The sequence below is a fragment of the Dermacentor variabilis genome, chromosome 3 (genome assembly GCF_050947875.1).
Source record: "Dermacentor variabilis isolate Ectoservices chromosome 3, ASM5094787v1, whole genome shotgun sequence".
Classification (NCBI taxonomy): domain Eukaryota; kingdom Metazoa; phylum Arthropoda; class Arachnida; order Ixodida; family Ixodidae; genus Dermacentor; species Dermacentor variabilis.
In genome coordinates this window covers 181,619,586-181,640,011 of record NC_134570.1, presented here as the reverse complement: position 1 = coordinate 181,640,011, position 20,426 = coordinate 181,619,586, and the positions used below count along the sequence as shown (strand labels likewise).

The window sequence follows — 20,426 nt, the reverse complement described above, 5'->3', positions numbered from 1 at the left end:
AGAAAGGAAACGTGGGAATTCTTCCTTCCCTCCCGTCCAGACGTGTGTACAGTGTTGACGCTTTCCGCGGAGTAGCTTATTCTAGAGAAACCAGATGACGCTGTCGGCAGCAAGCCGCATGTTGCCTCTGCGACAGCGCACGAATAAGAAACCATTACGACTTCTTCCTCGCTTCTCTCCGATCAGCCATCGGAAACGCAATCGAGTTTTCGCTGACGTATTCTGCTCCAATCATGATGCAAATAGTGAAGCTGTGGATTGAAGACGTGTGCAGTAGTCGGCTGCAAAAATAGTGACTGGTATATTGAGAAAAGCAGTGGATTTGTGTGACCAAGCTCACGGACTGCTTTTACACAAGGGTAGCTTCTGTTGCCGAGCCTTCGCGATGCGCGACTTTCCCGCAGAATGAAAGACTTCACGCAACCGCCAGTGTCGTATCGCAATCGTCCAAAGAAAGGACTGCAACGTGGAACATTGGCAGAAGTGAGTACCGGTCGTTAAACAATGTTAAAAGGAGCGCCGCTGCTGCTCACATTAAGTTTGGTGCACAATACCGCGCACATTTACCACAACTGGCACCGAAACTTAAGCCCACTCTGTCGCCAACGTATCAAGAATAAGTAATGAGCGCACACTTCAATATATGCGGCGCACTTTCTTTATACGCACAATAAATGGCGTACTACAGCGACAGCTGACATGTCGTCGTAGCTAAATGTATCGTGACGGTCTACAAGAGTAAGTTGGATAGCGATAATACAGAGTTCGCCCCCCCCCCCATCATACTTCGCTGCGCGTGTAAAAAAATGTTGTTCGCTCACAGCTCCACTGTTCCTGCTCAAGTTTTGTTGAAAGATCGCATTTTGGAGCCTACGTCGTTTAGCATAACACAGTTAGCTGCCTGGTGTTCTTAAGAAAGTTGTGCGGATTTGCCTGCAGCCATGAGGATGCGAGCTGCTGCAGCGAGGGAGCTATAGCATAAACATGTGCAGGCGCCGGCAGGCAGCTGCAGAAAGCAGCTAGCTGGTCAGAGAGATTTGCTCTAAGAGGATATACGGTTTGCTGCCTGTTGCAGGAGCCGGCAACATGCGGCAAACCTCCCTGATCGGCTGCTTTCTGCAGCAGCCGGCCCGCAGGTACCCAAGTTTATGCTAGCGCCGTCGCTACAGCAGTTCGCATCACCGTAAGTGTACGCCAATTCGCACTTCGTAAAAAAGCAGACAACGAACTGTTGTGTTATACTAAAAGACGTAGGCTCCAAAATGCGATATTTGAGCAAAATTTGAGCAAGTGCAGCGGGGAGCACAAAACTTCTATTTGGAACAAGCGCAGCAAAATATGCAGGATGTCGTACATCTTCGCTACAAGGTATCCCAATGCGCAGAACAGCCGCGTTTCAAGCCTCGTGCGCAGTACAAACAAATCTATCGGAACTGAGGACACTTGCGAGCGATTAGGCAGAAAATAATCGGGTAGTGACCGTACCGAGAAATATTACTGAGTCAGAAAGATGACAAGCCGCTGTTTCAAAGTATTTGCCAAATAAAGAAGGAAAAGGCGAACACACTGACCCTGATTCAAATCACAAGCAGAAAGTGTCGATTACTTGGAACAAATATTCAGCACCGCTTTTAGAACAAGCACCACATACGCTGCTCGGGCCGTTCGGACTTAGGCCTATCAGCTCCGAAAGCGCTTTTACTTGTTATCTGCAGCTGCGGACACAGCGTCGCGTCGTCCACCAAGTCACCATCTACGATATTTCCTGAAACAGGGGTTTGTTAAACTGCAACGGTATGATACGCGTCCATTTGAGCACGGAGGCCATGGAGGCAGTCGAGGAAACGAACAGACATGTCACAACGGGATCAAACATGACAACGCCCGCGGTATCCACGCTCAAAGGGTCAATATAGACCAAACTACATGAGAAAAGAGAGCGAAGTGGCCGCGTGATCAAATAATAAAAAAAACATTAAGAAACACACGGTTGATCATTTTTGTTTTCAATGTATAAAATTCACTATATGAATTTCCCTGCCATATTGATATTCAGGCACACATTTTTGCTTCGCGAAGACGTCTTTCATGATGTTGCACCCTTTGCGGCCTTAACCGTAAGTTACACTACGTAATTTACGATTAAGGCCGTAATTATTCCAAGCGCTTCGAACTCCTGCTTATTTCCCATAACCTGCCCGCACATTTACCCACCGATAAACGAGGTGAATTTCTGAGTTTACTGAGGGCACTGGAGAAACTTACCACCAAAGTCGCATAATCCATGAAAATAAAGGACAAACCGGTATTTAGCAACTATTTGCAACGTTCCTAATTAACTTACAAAGGCCATTAGGTTTCGCCAGAAAATAAACGTAAGATATCCACTATTTCACTAAATGCAAACGCGGTTAATTTAGCGTACAGTGCTTTGTGGTCCATAGGAAACCGCATGAGATGGTCGTGTAATGCTTACGAACAATTCGTAAAGCGACTTTTAACAAAGGTGGTCTTTATTACACAAGCTTTTAAATAGTCACACGCATTTGCAATAATCGCCCCCTTCTCCGATTTATCTGCTTCTTTAAGGACGCCATGAAAGCTGACATATATCGTTTTTCAACGCTTCAACTGGCATTAACACCCTCGCTCTGAAAGAAAATCGCAATTTCGCCCACTTGGTGAAGCATGGATTGCGATAGCAAATCACTAGACAGCTACACAAAGTAAGGATACTAGCTTTATCGACCGTATAGGCTTGCAAACATTCCCGAAATAAATTAGAAGCATGATTTTACGCGGCCAGGAGAAAACATGAACACATTTCACTCGATCACCCCGGAACTGGCTCTCAATACGCTGGAGTAAGGCAGCGCGGCAGCAGCAGCGAGCAAATTGATTCTCGTGCTGTCTCTAACTTCAACGCGTACTAAGAGGCAAGAACAGCGCACACGAACCTATCAGCATTCGAGGTGCTCTCGCCATTGCAGATCGCTTTCAAGATAGGGGCCGTGCGGCCGCGTGTGGTCGTGCCATACGCACCCTTAGTAAAATGCCCCACCTCCCTCCCCTTCCTTCGGTGCCTCGAGTAGTACGGAAGGGGGCTACGATCTTTCTTGAGCGCGACTGCCCTATGTGAGAACCATCGACTTGGCAGGGATCTCCGCGAGCGCGCGCGAACTCACCGCGTCTTTCCCCACTATCTGTCTCATCTTTCTATTCCCCTTTCGCATTCCCCTGTATAGGGTAGCCAACCAGACGTATTTGTGGTTAGCATCCGTGCCTTCCCCCTTTTATATCTTTCTTCTCCTGCGCACGAAGTAGAGGACGAAGACAGGATACTCGACTATCGCAAGCGCAAACCATCAAATCAGTTTTATTGGCGAAAAGGGTGAATTTTACAGATAGGTTATGAATGACGTGCATTAGATTGCTGAAAACGCGAAAAGGAAACAAGTAATATTTGAACAATTAGGCGGAATTTGAGAGCGGTGATACGTACGGTATGCACTGAAAGATCAAATTCGGGTCAGCAAATGCTAGTTTTTTTTAGCCATCGACCGTGTCATAGATAATCGTGCTATTTTTGTAATAAGCCCATCGAAGCTATGCTGACGCACTGCCTCTTCCAGTGATCAGTCTCCGCCGCCTCAGCGATTGCGGTTTTCACCTGGTTGGGGTATTTGGCGACCGCTCTGCTCTCTTCGAAAGCAGGATGACAACAGTGCACCCCTAAGTGCCATTGCACTGTTGCCTATCTTTTAGGCGCGTTCTTTTACAGCCTACTTAGCTATTTTCACATGAATGTGGGATCGCGTATGCAACCTTCTAAGTGCGCCCCCCATATTGATGTGCTTCTTCGCCCGTGGTAGCTCTGTCTCAGATTAAAAAAAAATATATCTGACTTGGCCGAGTGCTCTAAATTTGCACATTGTCGCTAAACAAAAACAGCGTTCCTCGCCAACACCAATGAAAGCTTCAATTAGACGAAATCCCACAGCTCGTGCGATCCGCGAAATTATTTTGGGAGTACCTTTTCCTGAATCCGCCTCTTTCATGGCGCGACGGCGCATGCGCCCTGCCCTAGCGGATTCGTCGCGAAACGTTTTGGAAGGGTCGCGCGTGCGGTCGCCGTGCCGGGAAGTCCCCCGAAAAAAAAAAAGCTCTCGGACGCACGCTGCTGCAAGCACTCCTGCTGTGTACCGCATTGAAACTCTGCTGGTAAATCGACGTCGGTGCGGTGCCGAAAACGTGCGTAGCGTAAGACCGCAACTCCACTTTAAAAGAGAAAGCGGCCAGGGCATGGTCCGAGTTTTCCGGACTGCACCATGAGCCTGGTAGTTGCCGCCTTTCGTGAATGGCTCGCTAATTTAACGAAATCCCGTGCGTTACACTTGGACGACCCTTAAGTACATCACGTTGCTGACGTCCTTTTGCAGCGTCGGTCCTCACTTGCTAATGGTGGCAGCGCGTTCCTGACTGCACGTACTTGTAGGGCGCGGCAACACTAGGTCGATACGAGACCGACAAGACGCTCACTTCAATGATTGACCGACTATTGTGCGTCACTGAAACCTTTTTATCATACCAGGTTGACAACGACGCAACCGACGACTGCGAGTTGTACTGCGGCAGGCTTTCATGTCGAAGGCAGCGGCAAAATCTGCGTGCCGGCCATCGTGCGACCGAACCCTGTGCGATCGGCCGTCAAACCGACAACATAATAGCTACAGCGTCTATGCTTGTATATATAATTAGTCGTGCTCAAAATGAGTCATGCACGCCTACCAAGTTGAAATGCACAAGCTTTAATCCTCTCAAGCCGTGCCCACGAAGTTTGAGCCAATGTCGATCCTGTTCAGCGAAGGTTAACCTGGTGCCGTCGAGTTCGTGCACTCGCTACCGGCGTACCTGAACTGAAATGTAAGCAGTTAGGTCGAACGGAACCGCTTTTATAGTTCAATTCTGGCCTTAGCGATTTGAAATCAGCTACAGTTCACTTCGCACGGCGCGTACACACTAAGCGGTAAGCGGTGACACAGCGCTGTGCCAACGTCTGTACGTCGATCACCGTACCTGTAGGCTGACGGCCGCATTCGCTACGTATATGGGTGGGCCTGTACGTGTTGCTTTGTCGACACATTTCTCAATTTCCGAGATGCACTGTTTGCCTCTGCGTCAAGCGGCAAACAAGAGACCGTGTATTCGGTATACAGTAGCATAAACAACCGCCTCGCTCATTTACACCAACGCCGTGTCAGCAATGGCATCCGCGCGTTTTCGTGAGAGAACAACATGGCCTACAAATGAGCAATTATGCGAGCACAACTTTCTCTAATAATGGTCTATGTCACGCTAAAACTGTAAGTATGATGGAGTTGAAGAAAAGCGAGAATGGGAGTTAACAGCCCGTAATATATGTATCTGGATCACAGTTACCGTTGTTGAAGTGGTTCGGCCGCTCATATTGACTCGTCTCAGGGTGTAACAACATGGCACATATGCGCAGATATGCACATTTTGCTACATTTTGACACTATTTCATATCAGCGGTGGACTTTTTCCACAATATTTGACTATAACAACGACATGCGGCTGTAGATGTCGATATAATCCGACGCAGAAGGCTGCGCTCGAAGACTTTTTGAATATGTGGCACGTCTAAATAATGTGCAAAAAGAATACACAAAGTGATGTCCAAGTGCAGAAATCAGTGACAAATTACAAGGCAGCCGTGCCGCCAAACGGAACTCAGCCTGCCTTTATCGGCCGCACTATTTGCAGAACAGCGCCCTCAGGTCTGCTCACCAAGTAGTCATTGAGTGCTAAATGGCCTCAGGCACGACATGCTGTCGCGAAGAAGCCATTAGTAATGATTCGCGATCCACGAAACGCACAACTGACGCGCACTCAACGTGGGCGCAGGTACACAAATCAACCGGCGATAGCCCCGGGACCCTTCCAAAACGTTTTCAGCGGCGTGCGGCAGAGGGCAGCACAGGAAAATGAAAGAGACGGATTCTCTACGTGTCGATTGACTGAAACAATTATTGGTGTTGTCGTAGCAAAGCCAGAGACACCCTTCTTCCTCCAGCCAACCCCCGCCAGTATCTGCAAGTCATCTAAATATGCTAAATACTAACAAGATTCATTAACCAATACTGCTAACAAAATTACAATTATTTGAATTTGCTCTAAGCTCCGAGATTGATAATCTCAAAATAATGGCTATCAAGCACACCAGGCCCGAATTTAGCAGGAATAGTCTTCTTATCTGCCGAGCATTTCTCTTTATTTACGTATGATTAATCGAGAGATTCTACCTTTTCAAAAGTACAACTGAGGTGCGGGCGGCTCAACCACTGTTTCTCAACCTTTCCGAGGCATTACAATGAAAATTTTCACTTACCAGGTAGTAACCTTCCTCGTTAAACACATCATGGAAACCCATGTATTGTGGAATACAGGTTAATGCACCGGCTTTCTCCCCGTTCAAGCATCGCTTTAGCACTTGAAGTACGATCTGGAATATGGCGGCAGTAGGGATACGAGTCAAATAAATTATTGGTATAACAGTTATCCTGGTTTGCCGCGAGTCCTAATTTCGGGATGAAGTTGCATATAAAGATGGAGGCCTCTTTCACGCAGACATCACAACAGCGACCTATGAAATGTATTCTCTACGAGCACGGCGGAGACTTCACGCTGGAGGATACTTTCGGGCAAAGAGGACACAATGGGGGTCAAGCGGAAGAGAAAGAGCAGCTACAGGTGGTGGGATAGAGCGAGCGTTGTATTCCGCAAGATCATTGATTTGTTGGTGATCATGGTGCAGCACGCAGTGGACAGTGGTGCTTACATGTTACTTGCAAAATATATGAATATGCTTGCAAATACGGCAAGTATAGTGCTTTAATAAATACAGAGATTTACAGAGTTTTTGGTTGGTGGGGTCACCTTTGCCTTGCAACAAGGGTGATATTCTTATTATCGTTTGGAAAATCACGTGTTCTTTTATTCCTATTCATCAAGTGACTTCCTAGTCGCAGGTTTATCATTCATTTATTTAACGGCTGCACAGTAATACGGTTGACCCTGATTCACGCCGTCCAGTAAACATTGTCCAAGAGACTCTGAAGCAAGATCCAGCATCCTACCTTCAGCGTCACACGTTTGGAAAACGGGCCTTCGCGTTAGGCAGAAATGGTCTCCTACACATTTTACAAAATCTACATATTCTTGCAGTAGTACTGTGATGTGGGGGAGTTTGTGAATCTTGCTCGTGGCACTACGGTGAGCACAAAGAACGAGAACAAAAACTAACGAAGACGACATAAATAAATTTGGTATTATGTGACGCAGAGTTCAGCTGTCTGTATTTGACGTGACACTAAAAAGAAGCGGCATATCTATCAAAGCATATGTGGACACGTGCATGTGCCAGAATTCGGCAGCGTTTAGTGTGTTTGATGCGCAGAGGACTCAAAGCAGCCGGTTTTTCAAATTAATCCTCGTTAGAACTTCAAAGGCCGTTATACTACGCGTGTTCCTTCTCATGCACATTTCTTTGCGCTCCTATAATGCTCCTAGCAATATTTATGTTGTTTTATTTATACTATTACTTGCTAAATTTTCGTAACAAGTCGCTCAGGTTTTTTATCTTCTCAGCTGGTCGTAAAGGTGTTTTCTACAAATAAGGCACGTGCTGCAGACAGTATTTTTAAGCTCTGAGAAAAAAAAAGCAATCTATTTTTATGAAGCTGGCGTATTACGTCGCTATAGAGATTTACCTCCCAGTTGAGGCAGTTTTTTTCCTCATGATAAGCTTTAAGGCAAAGCATCAATTGAAGAATGTTGCACAGCACAGAATAGTGCCTGCATTTCCTTCACTGTAAGATCAAATAATCACTATGTACTTGAGCACGTGAAATAATCTATACATACATCGCAGATTAGTGAACGTTATGCGCAAATTATTACAATGTCAGAACAGTTCATGCGTGCTACCTAAACACGGTAAAATAATCCGTACATATATGGCGCACATCACAATCATTAAGTGTGCATTATTCCACGGTAGGATAAATTAAACGTACGTACGGATACACCACGAATTACTCCATCCGTTATCCAGATATTCTCTGCGGCAGCTTGAACGCAATCTTTCTTGCTTATGAAATCGGCAATGTCCTTCCGGATGGTTGGGTGCCCTTGGAAGCGCATGGAACCTGAGTGGGCAAATGTCACACTTCAGTTAGTGGTTAAAAGCGCGCTGCTAACAACACGGCAACCACTTTGCATCGAACGCTTTTGAAAACGTTTTTCAAAGTGTGCCCTCTTTCGGGCTTATCGTGTTTTAAAACGATGATCTTCATCAATCTTGCCCGCATTTCCTTTTTTTTACAGCTTCACCTGCGATGCTTCTAGGCCACGAACGGCATGTGCGTTATCAGCCTGACATGGTGTTGTGTCTTCGTCATTCTAGTTCTGCGCATGCGCAGTATACTACCGTTCCTACCGTGTGGAACTGTGCTCCGTACTACCGTGTGGAACTGTGCTCGTGAAATTAAGCCAAATAATTTTCGTCAAAATCAAAGCAGAAGCCTCCAAAGGCTATGTGCGGCCGAACAGAAGGCACACACCAAAGTAAAAACACTCTTGTAGTGGTTTTGTTACTGAAACACCCTTGCTGCACCTTTATTTTAGTAAATATTTTCAAGAATTCATGCACTTCTTAGCAGAACACACTCTGTACTCCCGTACTGTACCTCTGAGTTTTTGGGGTGGTTATAAATAGGCGCTATGTTCAAACGATACGTCTCACGGAGTTTAAGGGTAGTGTCGCCATTTTAATAATATTTGGGGTTTTACGTGCCAAAACCACTTTCTGATTATGAGGCACGCCGTAGTGGAGGACTCGGGAAATTTTTACCACCTGGGGTTCTTTAACGTGCACCTAAATCTAAGCACACGGGTGTTTGCGCATTTCGCCCCCATCGAAATGCGGCCGCCGTGGCCGGGATTCGATCCCGCGACCTCGTGCTCAGCAGCCCAACACAATAGCCACTGAGCAACCACGGCGGTTAGTGTCGCCATTTTAAGGGGGCATGACACGGTCACCCAATAAGTTGCGGTTTTAAACGAAAAATAGAAGTAGAGGGTTTATTGTGGCTGTACACTGTAAAACCTGGCATGTAGAAGCATATTGGTGTCCAAAATATGAGCTAGAGTTTGCCGGCTCTAAGCCGCGCTCTGCGGCGCGGACCACCATATTGCCACGCTATGTGTGACGTAATGTGCTGCATCGAACCAAGTCAGCGCCTGCTACAAAATCGGTCACCGCACCACCCGAAGTCGGATTGTATATGTTGCCGTTAGTTGCCGTATTTTGTGCAGATATGGCGTGCCACGTCCTCGAGACCCCCAAATTCGCGTGAAGGAACAAGCGACGAATATTTGAGTAGCAGAAGCAGTGAAGGTGTCATATGCGCTGCGCATTTTGACTTCGCCCCTTTGCCAGCAGCTCAAGTAATGAAATGTGGCCTCCGAGATATGCGCGCGCCGGCTTTCGTGCGACACCAATGTCGCCATCTATGTGACCACGTTTCCTAAGCTGCCTTCGTCCGAGACAGATTAGTGAACGCGGTCACATAGATGGCGACATCGATATGGCGCGAAACGATGCGGATGCCTTTCGGCACTGTTGAGCACTATAGATTGATCGCTTTATTTCATCGCATGCGAGAAGCACTGCTTAGACATAATTTAGCGCAAGACGAATTCTGGCACTACTTCGCACAGAAAAATTGTTCTGCGTGTGGGTTGTTTGCTGGCATGCATTCCATGCGTATATGTCTCTCGTATGCGTATTGTTTTTCCTCTGTTGTTGTAAACAAATGCCGCCGCTAATGTTTCTGCGGCGCAAATATTTTGCGTGATGTACGCTTTGGCTGTACCTCTACTTGAACTCGCTTTAATGCACTCGATATCAGTAAGCAAAAAAAAATATCAAGCCAGACCTGTGACCACTGCACTCATTGCCTGCGGGATGGCACGCGAACTCGATCGGCATTACATCTCGCCGCAGCCTCAGCTTTTTCACCGGTGTCTCAAACTTGGCGATCAGGCGCAAATCGTCGTTGTAGCTGCCTGGCGTAAAGTGTCCCGAGAACAAAACAAAAGCTTCAGATGAGCACCAGTTCTTTCTGGCCACATTATTGTCCCACACTTGACGGGCTCCTTGGGGAACCTGAAGAACGATACGGGGCACCCCTTATTCTCTTCGCTCTGGCACACTGCAGCCCTACATAGGCAGCGCGGGGCATTGTTTCAGCCTCTGCAAATTGAACAATTACAATGGCAAGCTGAACAAAACAATCTTCCCGTATGCGTGCACAGCTGAAACAAGGATACTTCGCCGGAATATACTTGCTCGCTCGGCAAGCGTGCAGCTTTCGACGTCACGGCTCGCGAGCGTGCCATTGTGTTGCTCGACTGTTATGCCATTTGTGTGTAGTATAAAAAAACTGAAATACAAATTACATGCTGGCCCAAATGCTGCAAAATTGTACCAACATGTTCTTGAACGCACAAGGATTACCCCACACAATACAGATTATAGTCGAGATTTGGCTTTCATGTCCCCTTTAAGCAAACGAAAAGCTGCCCGAGGTTCTTTCCCCGCGGTTTGTGCGAAGTCATTGTTTCAGCACGTCATCTAGTCACAATATGTCACGGATGTCATCTTTCTCATTCAGGTGTATGGGGTCTGCGGTGGTTAAATGGAGAGAAATTCCCTTTTCTGCCATTTATTTCCTATACTACCTTTCATGTTTTCTCACTGACTCTTAAAAAAAGAACTTTGCAGCTCACTGCTGCTGGATGGATCAGTTGCCACACGTCAAAGAATCGTAGCTGTCCTGGCGTATGTTCTTTTTAGTTCAGCATCGGCAGCGGCGTAATATTATGTGCAGTGAGGCTACGTACACACTTTCTTTCACCATCAATTGAAATAACCCGCGAAACGTACGCAGGTGCATACAGAGCTCCCTCGCGTTGACATGGAGAACACATAATTCATGTCGGAGGTATTGCTTCCCGTTCCTGAAATACTGAGAGAGGACTATTCCTCCTCCCGTTTCCTATCTTGCCTTTCAGCTTTAACCACTCGTGTCATTTAAATTCTTTCACCATGGTGATGACGTATATATAGGCTGTCGCTAAAAGTATGTCCGACGTGTTTCTTCACCTTTCTTAAGTTAGACCTTATGAAGTACGTTATAAAGTACGTAGATGGATCCGGTAGTGTTCTTATGGAAGTGCGTCCGCTGTTTCACATAGGGTTTTCCATGTTTCACGTTAGGACACGTTAGAGATAAGCATGCTGACCAGGTAAATACACCTTTCCCTCACGTCAGCATTTATGCCTCTTTGAAGGCAGTACGCACAGATCGACATGCTCATCATTGCTGTAATAACTGCCGCTTCTGCTTCCACAGTGTTAATGCGAGGTTTCAGATCAATATCTGCCACCGTGAGTCATCGCACTTCAGCTACAGCCACTGACCTAGTTGCACTGCATTCAGCTATGGTTTACATCATAGTCCGCGCAGTTGAGTTTTGGGCCCTCTTCACCGACTCATGAGCGGCCCTGTAGTACCTTAAGTCGCTAAGTAAGCAGGAACAACTAGTCAAGGACATCAGACGCCTATGCATGAAAGCCTGCGAACTGCATGGCAGCGTCGTGCTGCAGTAGTTAGCAGCCCACTGCGGTACACAAGGACACGTCTAAGCTGACTGCGCTACAGAAGTTGAATACACTTCGAGAGAATTGGTCCCGATACATGTCTCAAGAAAAGATGCTGCGACACTGACATCTTTACACTTGGCGTTTACACCGATCTCTCTGGTAGGTCCAAATCACAGTAGAGACCCTTATATAAGAACGATCCACCTTTTGACATTTATATGACATGTGTCTTCAAAAGGCAATACCAAACATGCCTTCGCCATATCAGACTCAACGTGGCCTACACGAACTATTTTAAGCGCAGGATTTAGGTGACGGGCTCAACTATGTGTTCGGAATGCAAGGCCCTTAAAGACCTGTAACATGTTATGTGGGACTGCTGCCGCTATTTGTCCGAGAGACAGTCTGCAAAGGCGGCACTACACCTACAGTGGGACTCCAGCTTGGAAACGCGGCACATTCATGGCCCGTTACAAAGCACCAGCTGCGCTTTGCGAGTTGGTGCTTCGTCCATCACGTTGTCCAGTTCATGGTGATGACCCATGCGGAGCTCCGTTGTTGTTTCTCGTGGGTACACATCCCCTCTCACCAATTTGTTGCGGTGCCGAGCTTACATATAAAGATGTATTTAAAATACTTGCAAGAGAGACAAGGATGCATAAACAAGATAGCTGTCGAGATCGAGTCGGCCTCTACATGTCAAATCGTCGTCTTTTGACTGGCGCCACTCTTGGTCGCACCGTAACTACATTAATAACCCAGTACCTTGACTATCACGTCAGGCGTTCATCCAAGCTTACATCTCAAGCATATCAAAAAAGCTTGCATCTGTCTCTCTCTCTGAGAGCAAGAAATATGCTTTACATGTGGCACCCCTCGACGGCATATTATAACTACATGCACTTAGCGCAAATATCGAGCGATGCTGCAATTACGCTTCTTTAGCGACACACTGCAGTGCTTGTAGGAAATTCTCTAGTGTTGCACCATTCCGCAATTACTAAGTTGTTGAAGTCAAAACTGCAATCGACAAATTAACAGAATCGGCGACTACCGAAAGCAGAGACTTAACTGACTGGAAAACATTTATTTGCAGAAGTTTTGTACAGGGAGTGTGCGGGTGCTGTCCTGAAGTGGCTGCCCCTTACACACCTAGGTGGGGGAGCCCATTCGCGTCGGCCGCCTCCGGGGCCCGCTCAACCGAGGACCGTTCAGCCGTAATGTCAGAGCAGCCAAGCAGGGCAGCCTCCCAGTCCTCCCGGGAAGAATTCGATAGGGGGGGGGGGGGTGCAGATTTTGGGTTTCTTGACATGCCTACACCATGTGGAGAATCTCAGTGGACATTTTCTCAGAGTGCGGGCACTTCCCCTTTACGGGGGGTCAATAGATTTTAAGACTGCCTGCCACAGTAGAGTTTTGGTGTAAATGCAAACGGGAATGTGCTCTTCCGCCTTTGTGAGGCCCTTACAAGCTTTAGGATAGGTGTAATCGCCGGATTGGAAGAGTTGAATGATCTCTCTGAAAATATGGGCAGGATTGGATTCGGGGTCCGAATCGGTGGGGAACGAGGGTGGTGCCCGGAAAGTGAGCGCGCGGGCGACGTCATCAGCCATGTCGTTTCCTTCGAGGCCCATGTAAGTCGGAGTTAGATAATCGTCCGGTGCGCGGGGGCACCGAGATATTCGCTGATTTGCAAAATTTTGTAGGCAAGGTACGGTATGTAACCCTGCTCGATATTGCGACAGGCACCTCTCAAGTCGGTGGTGATGACCCGCGAGTGCTGATCGGCAGCGGCTAGCGCGATGGAAACCACCTCCGGGAGTGTAATGGTGTGTGCACGGAAAGTGAATCCGCTGAGCACACTGTGTTGGTGGACGACGGCGGTCGTGTACCAACCCCCATGGCGCGGGCCGGAGCGTCCACGTAGGAGACTCCGTGTTTGTGTCCGTAGTGGCGAGCCAAGTCGTCCGCCCGTTCGAGTAGTCTGCCACTTTGGTCCTCTCGTGTCATGTTGGCCGGAAGAGGGCGCACGTGCAGGGCGTATCTCCACTGTGATGGAATATGTACGCGCTCTTCCGTATTTATTGAATGACGGATGTGTAGTTGGGCAAGAAAGCGGCGGCCCGACGGCGTTTTAGAGAGTCTCGTGTATTGGTTAATCAAGTGTGCCTCTCGCAACTCCTTAAAGGTGTTCACCATCCCCAAGCACTGGAGGCGCTAGTTGGAGGTACTCACCGGCAGGTCGAGGGCACGCTTTTAGATTTTTACGGAAAATGACTTCGAGTGCATTATCGCCAAATTTGTGTAGGTGGAGGTATGTAGCCAAGTATAGGACTCGACTGGTTACAATTACACGCGCCAGCCGCCGGTGCCCTTGCATTGTAACTCCCCGCGCGTATTCGTAACCCGGCGGACTATCCGGCCCCGTTGTCCCTCACCTTACGTAATTTGGCCAACCTTGTGTCAGCTCTGCCATTTTTGTCAATAAAGAGCTCCAGTACTCGGACCTCGTCGTGGTCTGGTATAGGTCCACTGTTAAGGGAGAGGTCGATTTTGGTGGCGTACTTTGATGAGGGGCGTATGTGCACAAATTGAGATTTAGACGGGGAGCACTGAAGGCTGCAGCGACGGGCGTAGTTGTCTACGATGTCTCCCGCTTGCTGCAGGTTGGCCTCCATTTCTCCTACCGAGCCGTGTTTAGCCCAGGTGGTATGTCGTCGGCATAGAGCGCGTGCTGGATGCCGTCGACCGTCGCCAGCTGAGCGGTAAGTCTCATCATTGCCAAACTGAATAGGAGGGGCGAGAGAGGCGGCCAAGCCGTACACTCAACTGGTAAACATGAGGTTACCGTGATTTATATTCTTCTAATTTTATAGACTTGGTGCAGCTAAAAAAAGAAAACACCCTGTCTTTACCGTGCAGAACCTATCGCAAGTCAGCCATTTTCTTAGAATTGCGGCGAAATCTCCGTTTGCTGCGCGGTTACCTGGGCTATATAGCAATGCGCAAGACTTTTCTTGTAAGTTTTTCGTCTGCAGCAGTTCGCCTGACGCAGCGAAAACCTTTTCGCCCCTTACATCAGACGAGTCAAGACGAGAGTAATCACTGCGGCGGGACTGCTGAACGCATGGGAACATCTGGTAATGCATTTGATCACGCATGTAAAAATGGCATGCGCCGTTCTTACGTGCTAAATGGAAAAACAGCGCAAGAAGCGTACTTCTACAGACGACCCGATAGTTCATTAGATCTGGCTGTAGCGCGGCCGTGAGGACGTGCTGCTTGCTCTCGTGTACATAAGCAGCTTTAAAGGGTAAAAACGTTTTCAAGACACACTGCCGAAAAATGCTAACTGGGAAAAAGTTCCTTTCCACGGGGAATCGAACCTTCGACCGAAGCGTGGTGGGATGAGATGTTGCCTCAACGCCAGCGCTGAAAGATTGCAGTTGGCTTTTTCAGTTGCTATATTAACCCCTGTTTGAAAACTGTTATAGCCTTTTCTGCATTATTTTTGTTGATTTCATTGTTCTCATGGTCGATTCTTGTGCACTATGTGCACTATGCCGCTTTTAAATGCCTCTTACCCTCCGCCGCGCTAGCACTATTTGCTATCGAAGTGCGCGACGGCAAATACTCCTCCCTCTTCTTTGTGCAAGTTCCTAGCTCGCGCACACAAAGAAATTTAACAAGAGGGGACACTCGGCAAAAACTGGCAACACGAAACACGTCACGGCTATTGCTAATCCAATCCGTTAGCTTACGCGAGCATCGGAAAAAAAGAATGTCAAGTAAACTTATAAGTTCGTTTGACATTCTTTGTATACAGACAACGTTGTATAGAGACAAACGTTGTCTGCATATAGACAACGTTTTCTTAATTCTTTCCCGGTAAAACTAAATTTTCTTGCGTATAAGTGAACTTATACTTTGCGGCTTATTTTTCATGAGTCACCTAGCAACAAGCTAACGGCACGCTAGGCGCGACAGATGCATGCGTCATGTGCCAGTCACGCCACCGAAGCCAGAGTGGCTGGTTGCGCATGTGACGTTCGCCTGTTCGGAGACAAGTTTCGTTTGGATTTAGTGTGTTTGTTGGGTTCCCGGCGTTTTCTTGCGTTCCTTCTGCACTACGACACTGCACCACTGCAATATTAGACTACGGCAAAGTGAGACATTTTAACGCAACAGTGTTAAGGAGCTCGTGTCGCAGAAAAGCCGGTGTCGGCGGCGTTGGCCGTGAGCGAAAAATTCCGTAGGGCAATTCATAAATAAAGACAACTTGCAAGATGGGCAGGGTGGGAATCGAACCAGGGTCACCGGAGTATGAGACGGAGACGCCACCACTCAGTCATGAGTGTGATGGTTCAAAACGAAACAAAAGCGCCTCTAGTGAGTGCGGTGTTACCTTAGAAACGTGCCGTAGAAAGTTATACTGCGGTGTATATCGGTAATTATGAGCATGTAAATTACAGAAGTCGCAGTTAAACGAGTAGCGAAGTACGTTTCCGCTGCATTTCTTCTGCGCTTGGCGCACACGCACAACCATCTTGCGACAAACACAGAAGACCCACTCCTCACAATGTACGGCACTGCCCGGACAGGCGGCGCGCCACTCGCCCGCTTCTCCCCTTCGTCTAGTTTGAGCGCATTGGTGCCGTGCGGGGACCGGTGCGAGGCTGCCCCAATACCCTAGATAACGCTACCGCGTTCCACTCTTGAAGGCGAAGCTTAACCGTCCTCCATTTTTTGTTTGACAGTTTGCGACGGATATCAAACGATTTTGGCGTTTACGGTACGGAATGGAGACTTGTGACGCAGTTAGTGGAAAAACAGCTCGGCCATCCTGGCGTAGTTAATTTGAGTTAGTGACTCGTACTAGGAGATATTTGTGGCTCTATAAGTCCCAACATTATTAAAACTTATTTTAGTAGTTTTTGGGCGCGCCCGCCACACCCGGCTTTGTGACCCAGTTAGCGAAAAGCACTCGTGTGACGCAGTTTCGCGTTTACTGATTCTTATCGGTACACGTTTTGGAGCTTTCTCTTACCCACAACATTATTGTAACTAATTTCGTTACCCTTCGGGTACTGTTCAGGCACAGTGCCCACGCCTGGCGTTGTGACGCAGTTGGCAAAAAGCAGCTCGACCGTGTGCCGCAGTTAGTTTTGTGTGTACTGAATCTAATTGGGACAAGTTCATGACCTATTATCTGACCTCCAAAATTGTTGCAATTAATGTCGTTACTTTTTCGGATACTTCTGCGGCACACTCGCCGCGCCTGGCGTTGTGACGCAGCAAAAACTCAAGCCGGTCGTGGCGACAGTTTGGCATGTACTGAATCTTATGCCATCTCCGGCTGGTCTTTTCTGAGCGTTCTCTCGAGCGGCGTTCTCTTCGGCTGGTTAAAAAGGGTGCGCGCCCTGCATTCGGCTGGCTCTTCTCGATTGCTCTCCTCCATCTTCGAGCGCTCTGCAGGCAGTAAGTCAGCTCCGATCGCCTCGTGGTCGCCACGTGGTGCTCGTAGCATGGCACAACAGCACCCCCGCCGCCCGATAATACATGCAGAAGTCGAACTGTTCAAGGCGGCTTGACGTATGCGATGTGCTGATTGGGTGACGTCCTTAATGGGGCCAAGGAAATGTCTCTGCCGCCCTTTCATCCGCTGGTCTTTCCTTTGCTCGGCCCCGAGAACCTCCACTGGAACGACCGAGAATCAACAACGCCGTACCACTCCGGCCAAAGCAAGCACCCTCCGAATGCGCTTCAAACCGCCAGACCAAAGTCAATAAACAAAGCCCTCTAGGAGATCTGGCTACGCTATACGAAACAAAAAGTTTCCGAACAACTTGAGACACGTGTCCGAGAGAAAAAGTTGAGATACGGACCTTTCCATAATTGTCAACGCGTGACAGAGTTAATCAAATCAGAATTGTTTCGCAAGCGATTCTTGACTGTAATGCCGGCAGGGTGGTAAAGACTGAGATTGCCGAATATCACTACATTTTGACTCTGAAAGCCACGACGCAAAGATAGAGGGCTCTATGCTAATTTGAGCTAACCTGTGTGCATGGGCCCCACTTCGCAAAAGTAGTGACCTCCGACCACCTAACTAGCCCTCCACTCAGTGCTGTCTAAATGCACTAGGCAAAACGAGTACCACATTTTTAAAGCACCAAACGGGTTTAAGTAATGAAGAAGCACATAATCAAACTCTCGCGAACGACATCAAAACAATAGTGAATTTAAATTCTACTCTAACACTTACAACTAAAGCACACGATGCATATATCAAGTCACAATCAAAATTCATCTTTCAGGCTCTTCCTAGCCTACTTATGCGTAAATAAAACAAGTAAACGGAAACACTGACGCTTGCTTCACTAAAGGGTTCAGCAATCAGGTTTTAGTAGAAAATGAGCTAACCAACAAAATTTCTGTTTATCGCGAACAGAAAAGACTAACAGCCTAAAACAATGCGGTTTTCTTTATCTCAACCATTTAAAACGCGCAACATGCGACTAAGCTTTACCGCAGAGAGTAAAAAATAAATACTAAAATTACAACTAACCAGAAGTGCTTCCAAAGTACCATGTATCGCTCGGTGTACGCAGACACCCTTTCAGGCGCGTTTGAGTGGGTCGATCATTCGTAAGTCTGCGCACTGTCCAATCGCGAGACAAGAGTAAAACTGAGCAGCCCGAAGCACCCTTCCACAGGCGGCCTCCAAATTCAGGGAGAACGGCGCACTCGCGAGCCCGCGTGCACATTGTGTGTTTCTCCGCTACGCAGTCACCTTTCTTTCCCCCAGGAAGGGAGTGGCCATTGTGGCAGACTTGCGAGCACCCCGGACGCTTCGCTATGATCCTCCACTTACAATGCCTTGACACGGCTGAGATCAAGCCGAATGCGCGGCTTCTGATTTTCTGCGAAATCCTGTCTGTCCCGACGCGTGTCATGCCTGTTCTCAACTTGGGCCTGCGCCTTTTCTGTTTGGCATGCTTCGCAGAGCCCGTGGCATGGGCAAACGCGCTTGCTTTTGCGCTGCCTAAATGGGTTCCACAGTGCGTCTGCTTTTGTAATAGGACACGACCAGATTTGACCATTGAGCGAGCTAGCTCATCATAAAGTCTATCTTCAGCGGCTCTAGCTCTATGATTGCCCACGGCAGCACGCAAAACTTCTCGCTGGCCTTCGAAGTCGACCTCTGCTTCCAAAACAGCCTCGCTAAATGGCGAAACTACTGCTTCTTCGCGCTTGTCATTGTGTGCGTGAACTACTAGCACCACAGCCCTCTCAGCGCTATCTGAACTAGCTCCATCAAGGCTAGCTTTGTTACTGTCATCTTGGCCTTCGCAGTGGGCCACTGTTTTCAAAGCGGCCTCTCTATACGGCGAAACAACATTTTGTTCGCGCTCGGCACACAGCGTGTGCCCCAGTGACACCGCAGCATTTCCTACGCATACTGAGCTAGTAGGCATCTCAATAGGCGGTCTGTCCTCGACAAGCTAGCCATTATCGCTATCAACTTGGCCTTCGCAGTCGGTCTGACTTATAGCTTCAAAATGCCTCAACAAGGCCTTCTTAGCCGCCTCGTAGTGCCGATTTTCCTCATAAACCAGGCGTTCCAGAACACTCGCGGCTTCAGGCGGGAGCAACGTGACCAACTTCTTGGGCCATAAGTCCCGGCTAACACGTATTCTGGCTGACACTTCTTCACACACTCGTTCAACATCAGAGAGAAATTTAACGATATCTTCGCCTGTCCTGAAGGTGTGAAGATAACCTCAGGCTCGCTGCCATTGAAGTGCTTGAATTTCCCGATCAAGCTCTTTCATCTTAAGACGGTGCAATCGCGTTGCCTCGCGCCTTTTTCTCTCCTCTGCCTCATCCTCGTCGCGCCTTTTCTGTTCCTCTTGTTGCTCGAGCCTTTTTTTCTCGCTTCTCCTCTCATGTATCATCTCCCAAGCCTCGTTAGCTTCCGAGACCGTCACGTCCTCTGCCTGCATTATGTCGAGGATCGCTTTATTTGCTCTTGCGGAGCCGGCGGAAATGCCCAGCTCCTCGTAAATTTGAATGACGTCCTGAACTTGGAATTCCTCCATCGTGATCTCGTTCCTCGTGTTGCTGGCCCACTAAATTTACTTAAAAATGAAATCCACCGTTTAATGAGGGTCAATTCTTAATTCATCGTCTACCAAAAAACAACAATACACTCTCCTAACATCTACCTGTGGTAGAGAAGTCCGGCGACTGGAAAGCAAACATCAGGCACTCGCCCAGCCAAAGTGGTTGACGCTGGTGGTCCTCGTGGCTGTCGTCGAGCGGTGTTGCGGGCGTTATCTGGCTTCGAATCCCAGCTTGCCATCCACTGTTGTAACTTCGGGGTGGAGGACGAAAGATGGACTCGTTCCGTAGACGAAGAAGAAATTAAAAGCTTTATACAATATGTACAGATAGTGGATGATAGCGTTCAGGTTGTAGTAGGAGCGCTTCATACCGACTGGGCGGGTGCAAGCGACTCTCTCTTCACAAAGGGCCCGTCCGCCCTTAAATCCCCTCGGCGACCCCACATCGGCAGTAACCGGGTGGGGCAGGGCGATGACCTCGCCCGCGTCGAATTGCTGATTAGTCGCGGTGATGACTGGGCCCCTTGAAGTCGCCTCCCATGTCGAATTCC

At 48.1% G+C, this 20,426-nt stretch overlaps 1 protein-coding gene across 1 annotated transcript in view; it reads right to left on the bottom strand.

Annotated features, from left to right (window-relative positions):
* LOC142574934 (alanine aminotransferase 2-like) overlaps positions 1–20,426 on the bottom strand; it is a 95,384-nt gene that overhangs the window by 43,210 nt on the left and 31,748 nt on the right. The window contains exons 4-5 of the mRNA XM_075683922.1: positions 8,101–8,228; positions 6,410–6,523 (exon numbers count right to left, since the gene is read on the bottom strand). Of these exons, the coding sequence (XP_075540037.1) occupies positions 6,410–6,523; positions 8,101–8,228 (242 nt within the window). The remainder of the gene's footprint in view (positions 1–6,409; positions 6,524–8,100; positions 8,229–20,426) is intronic.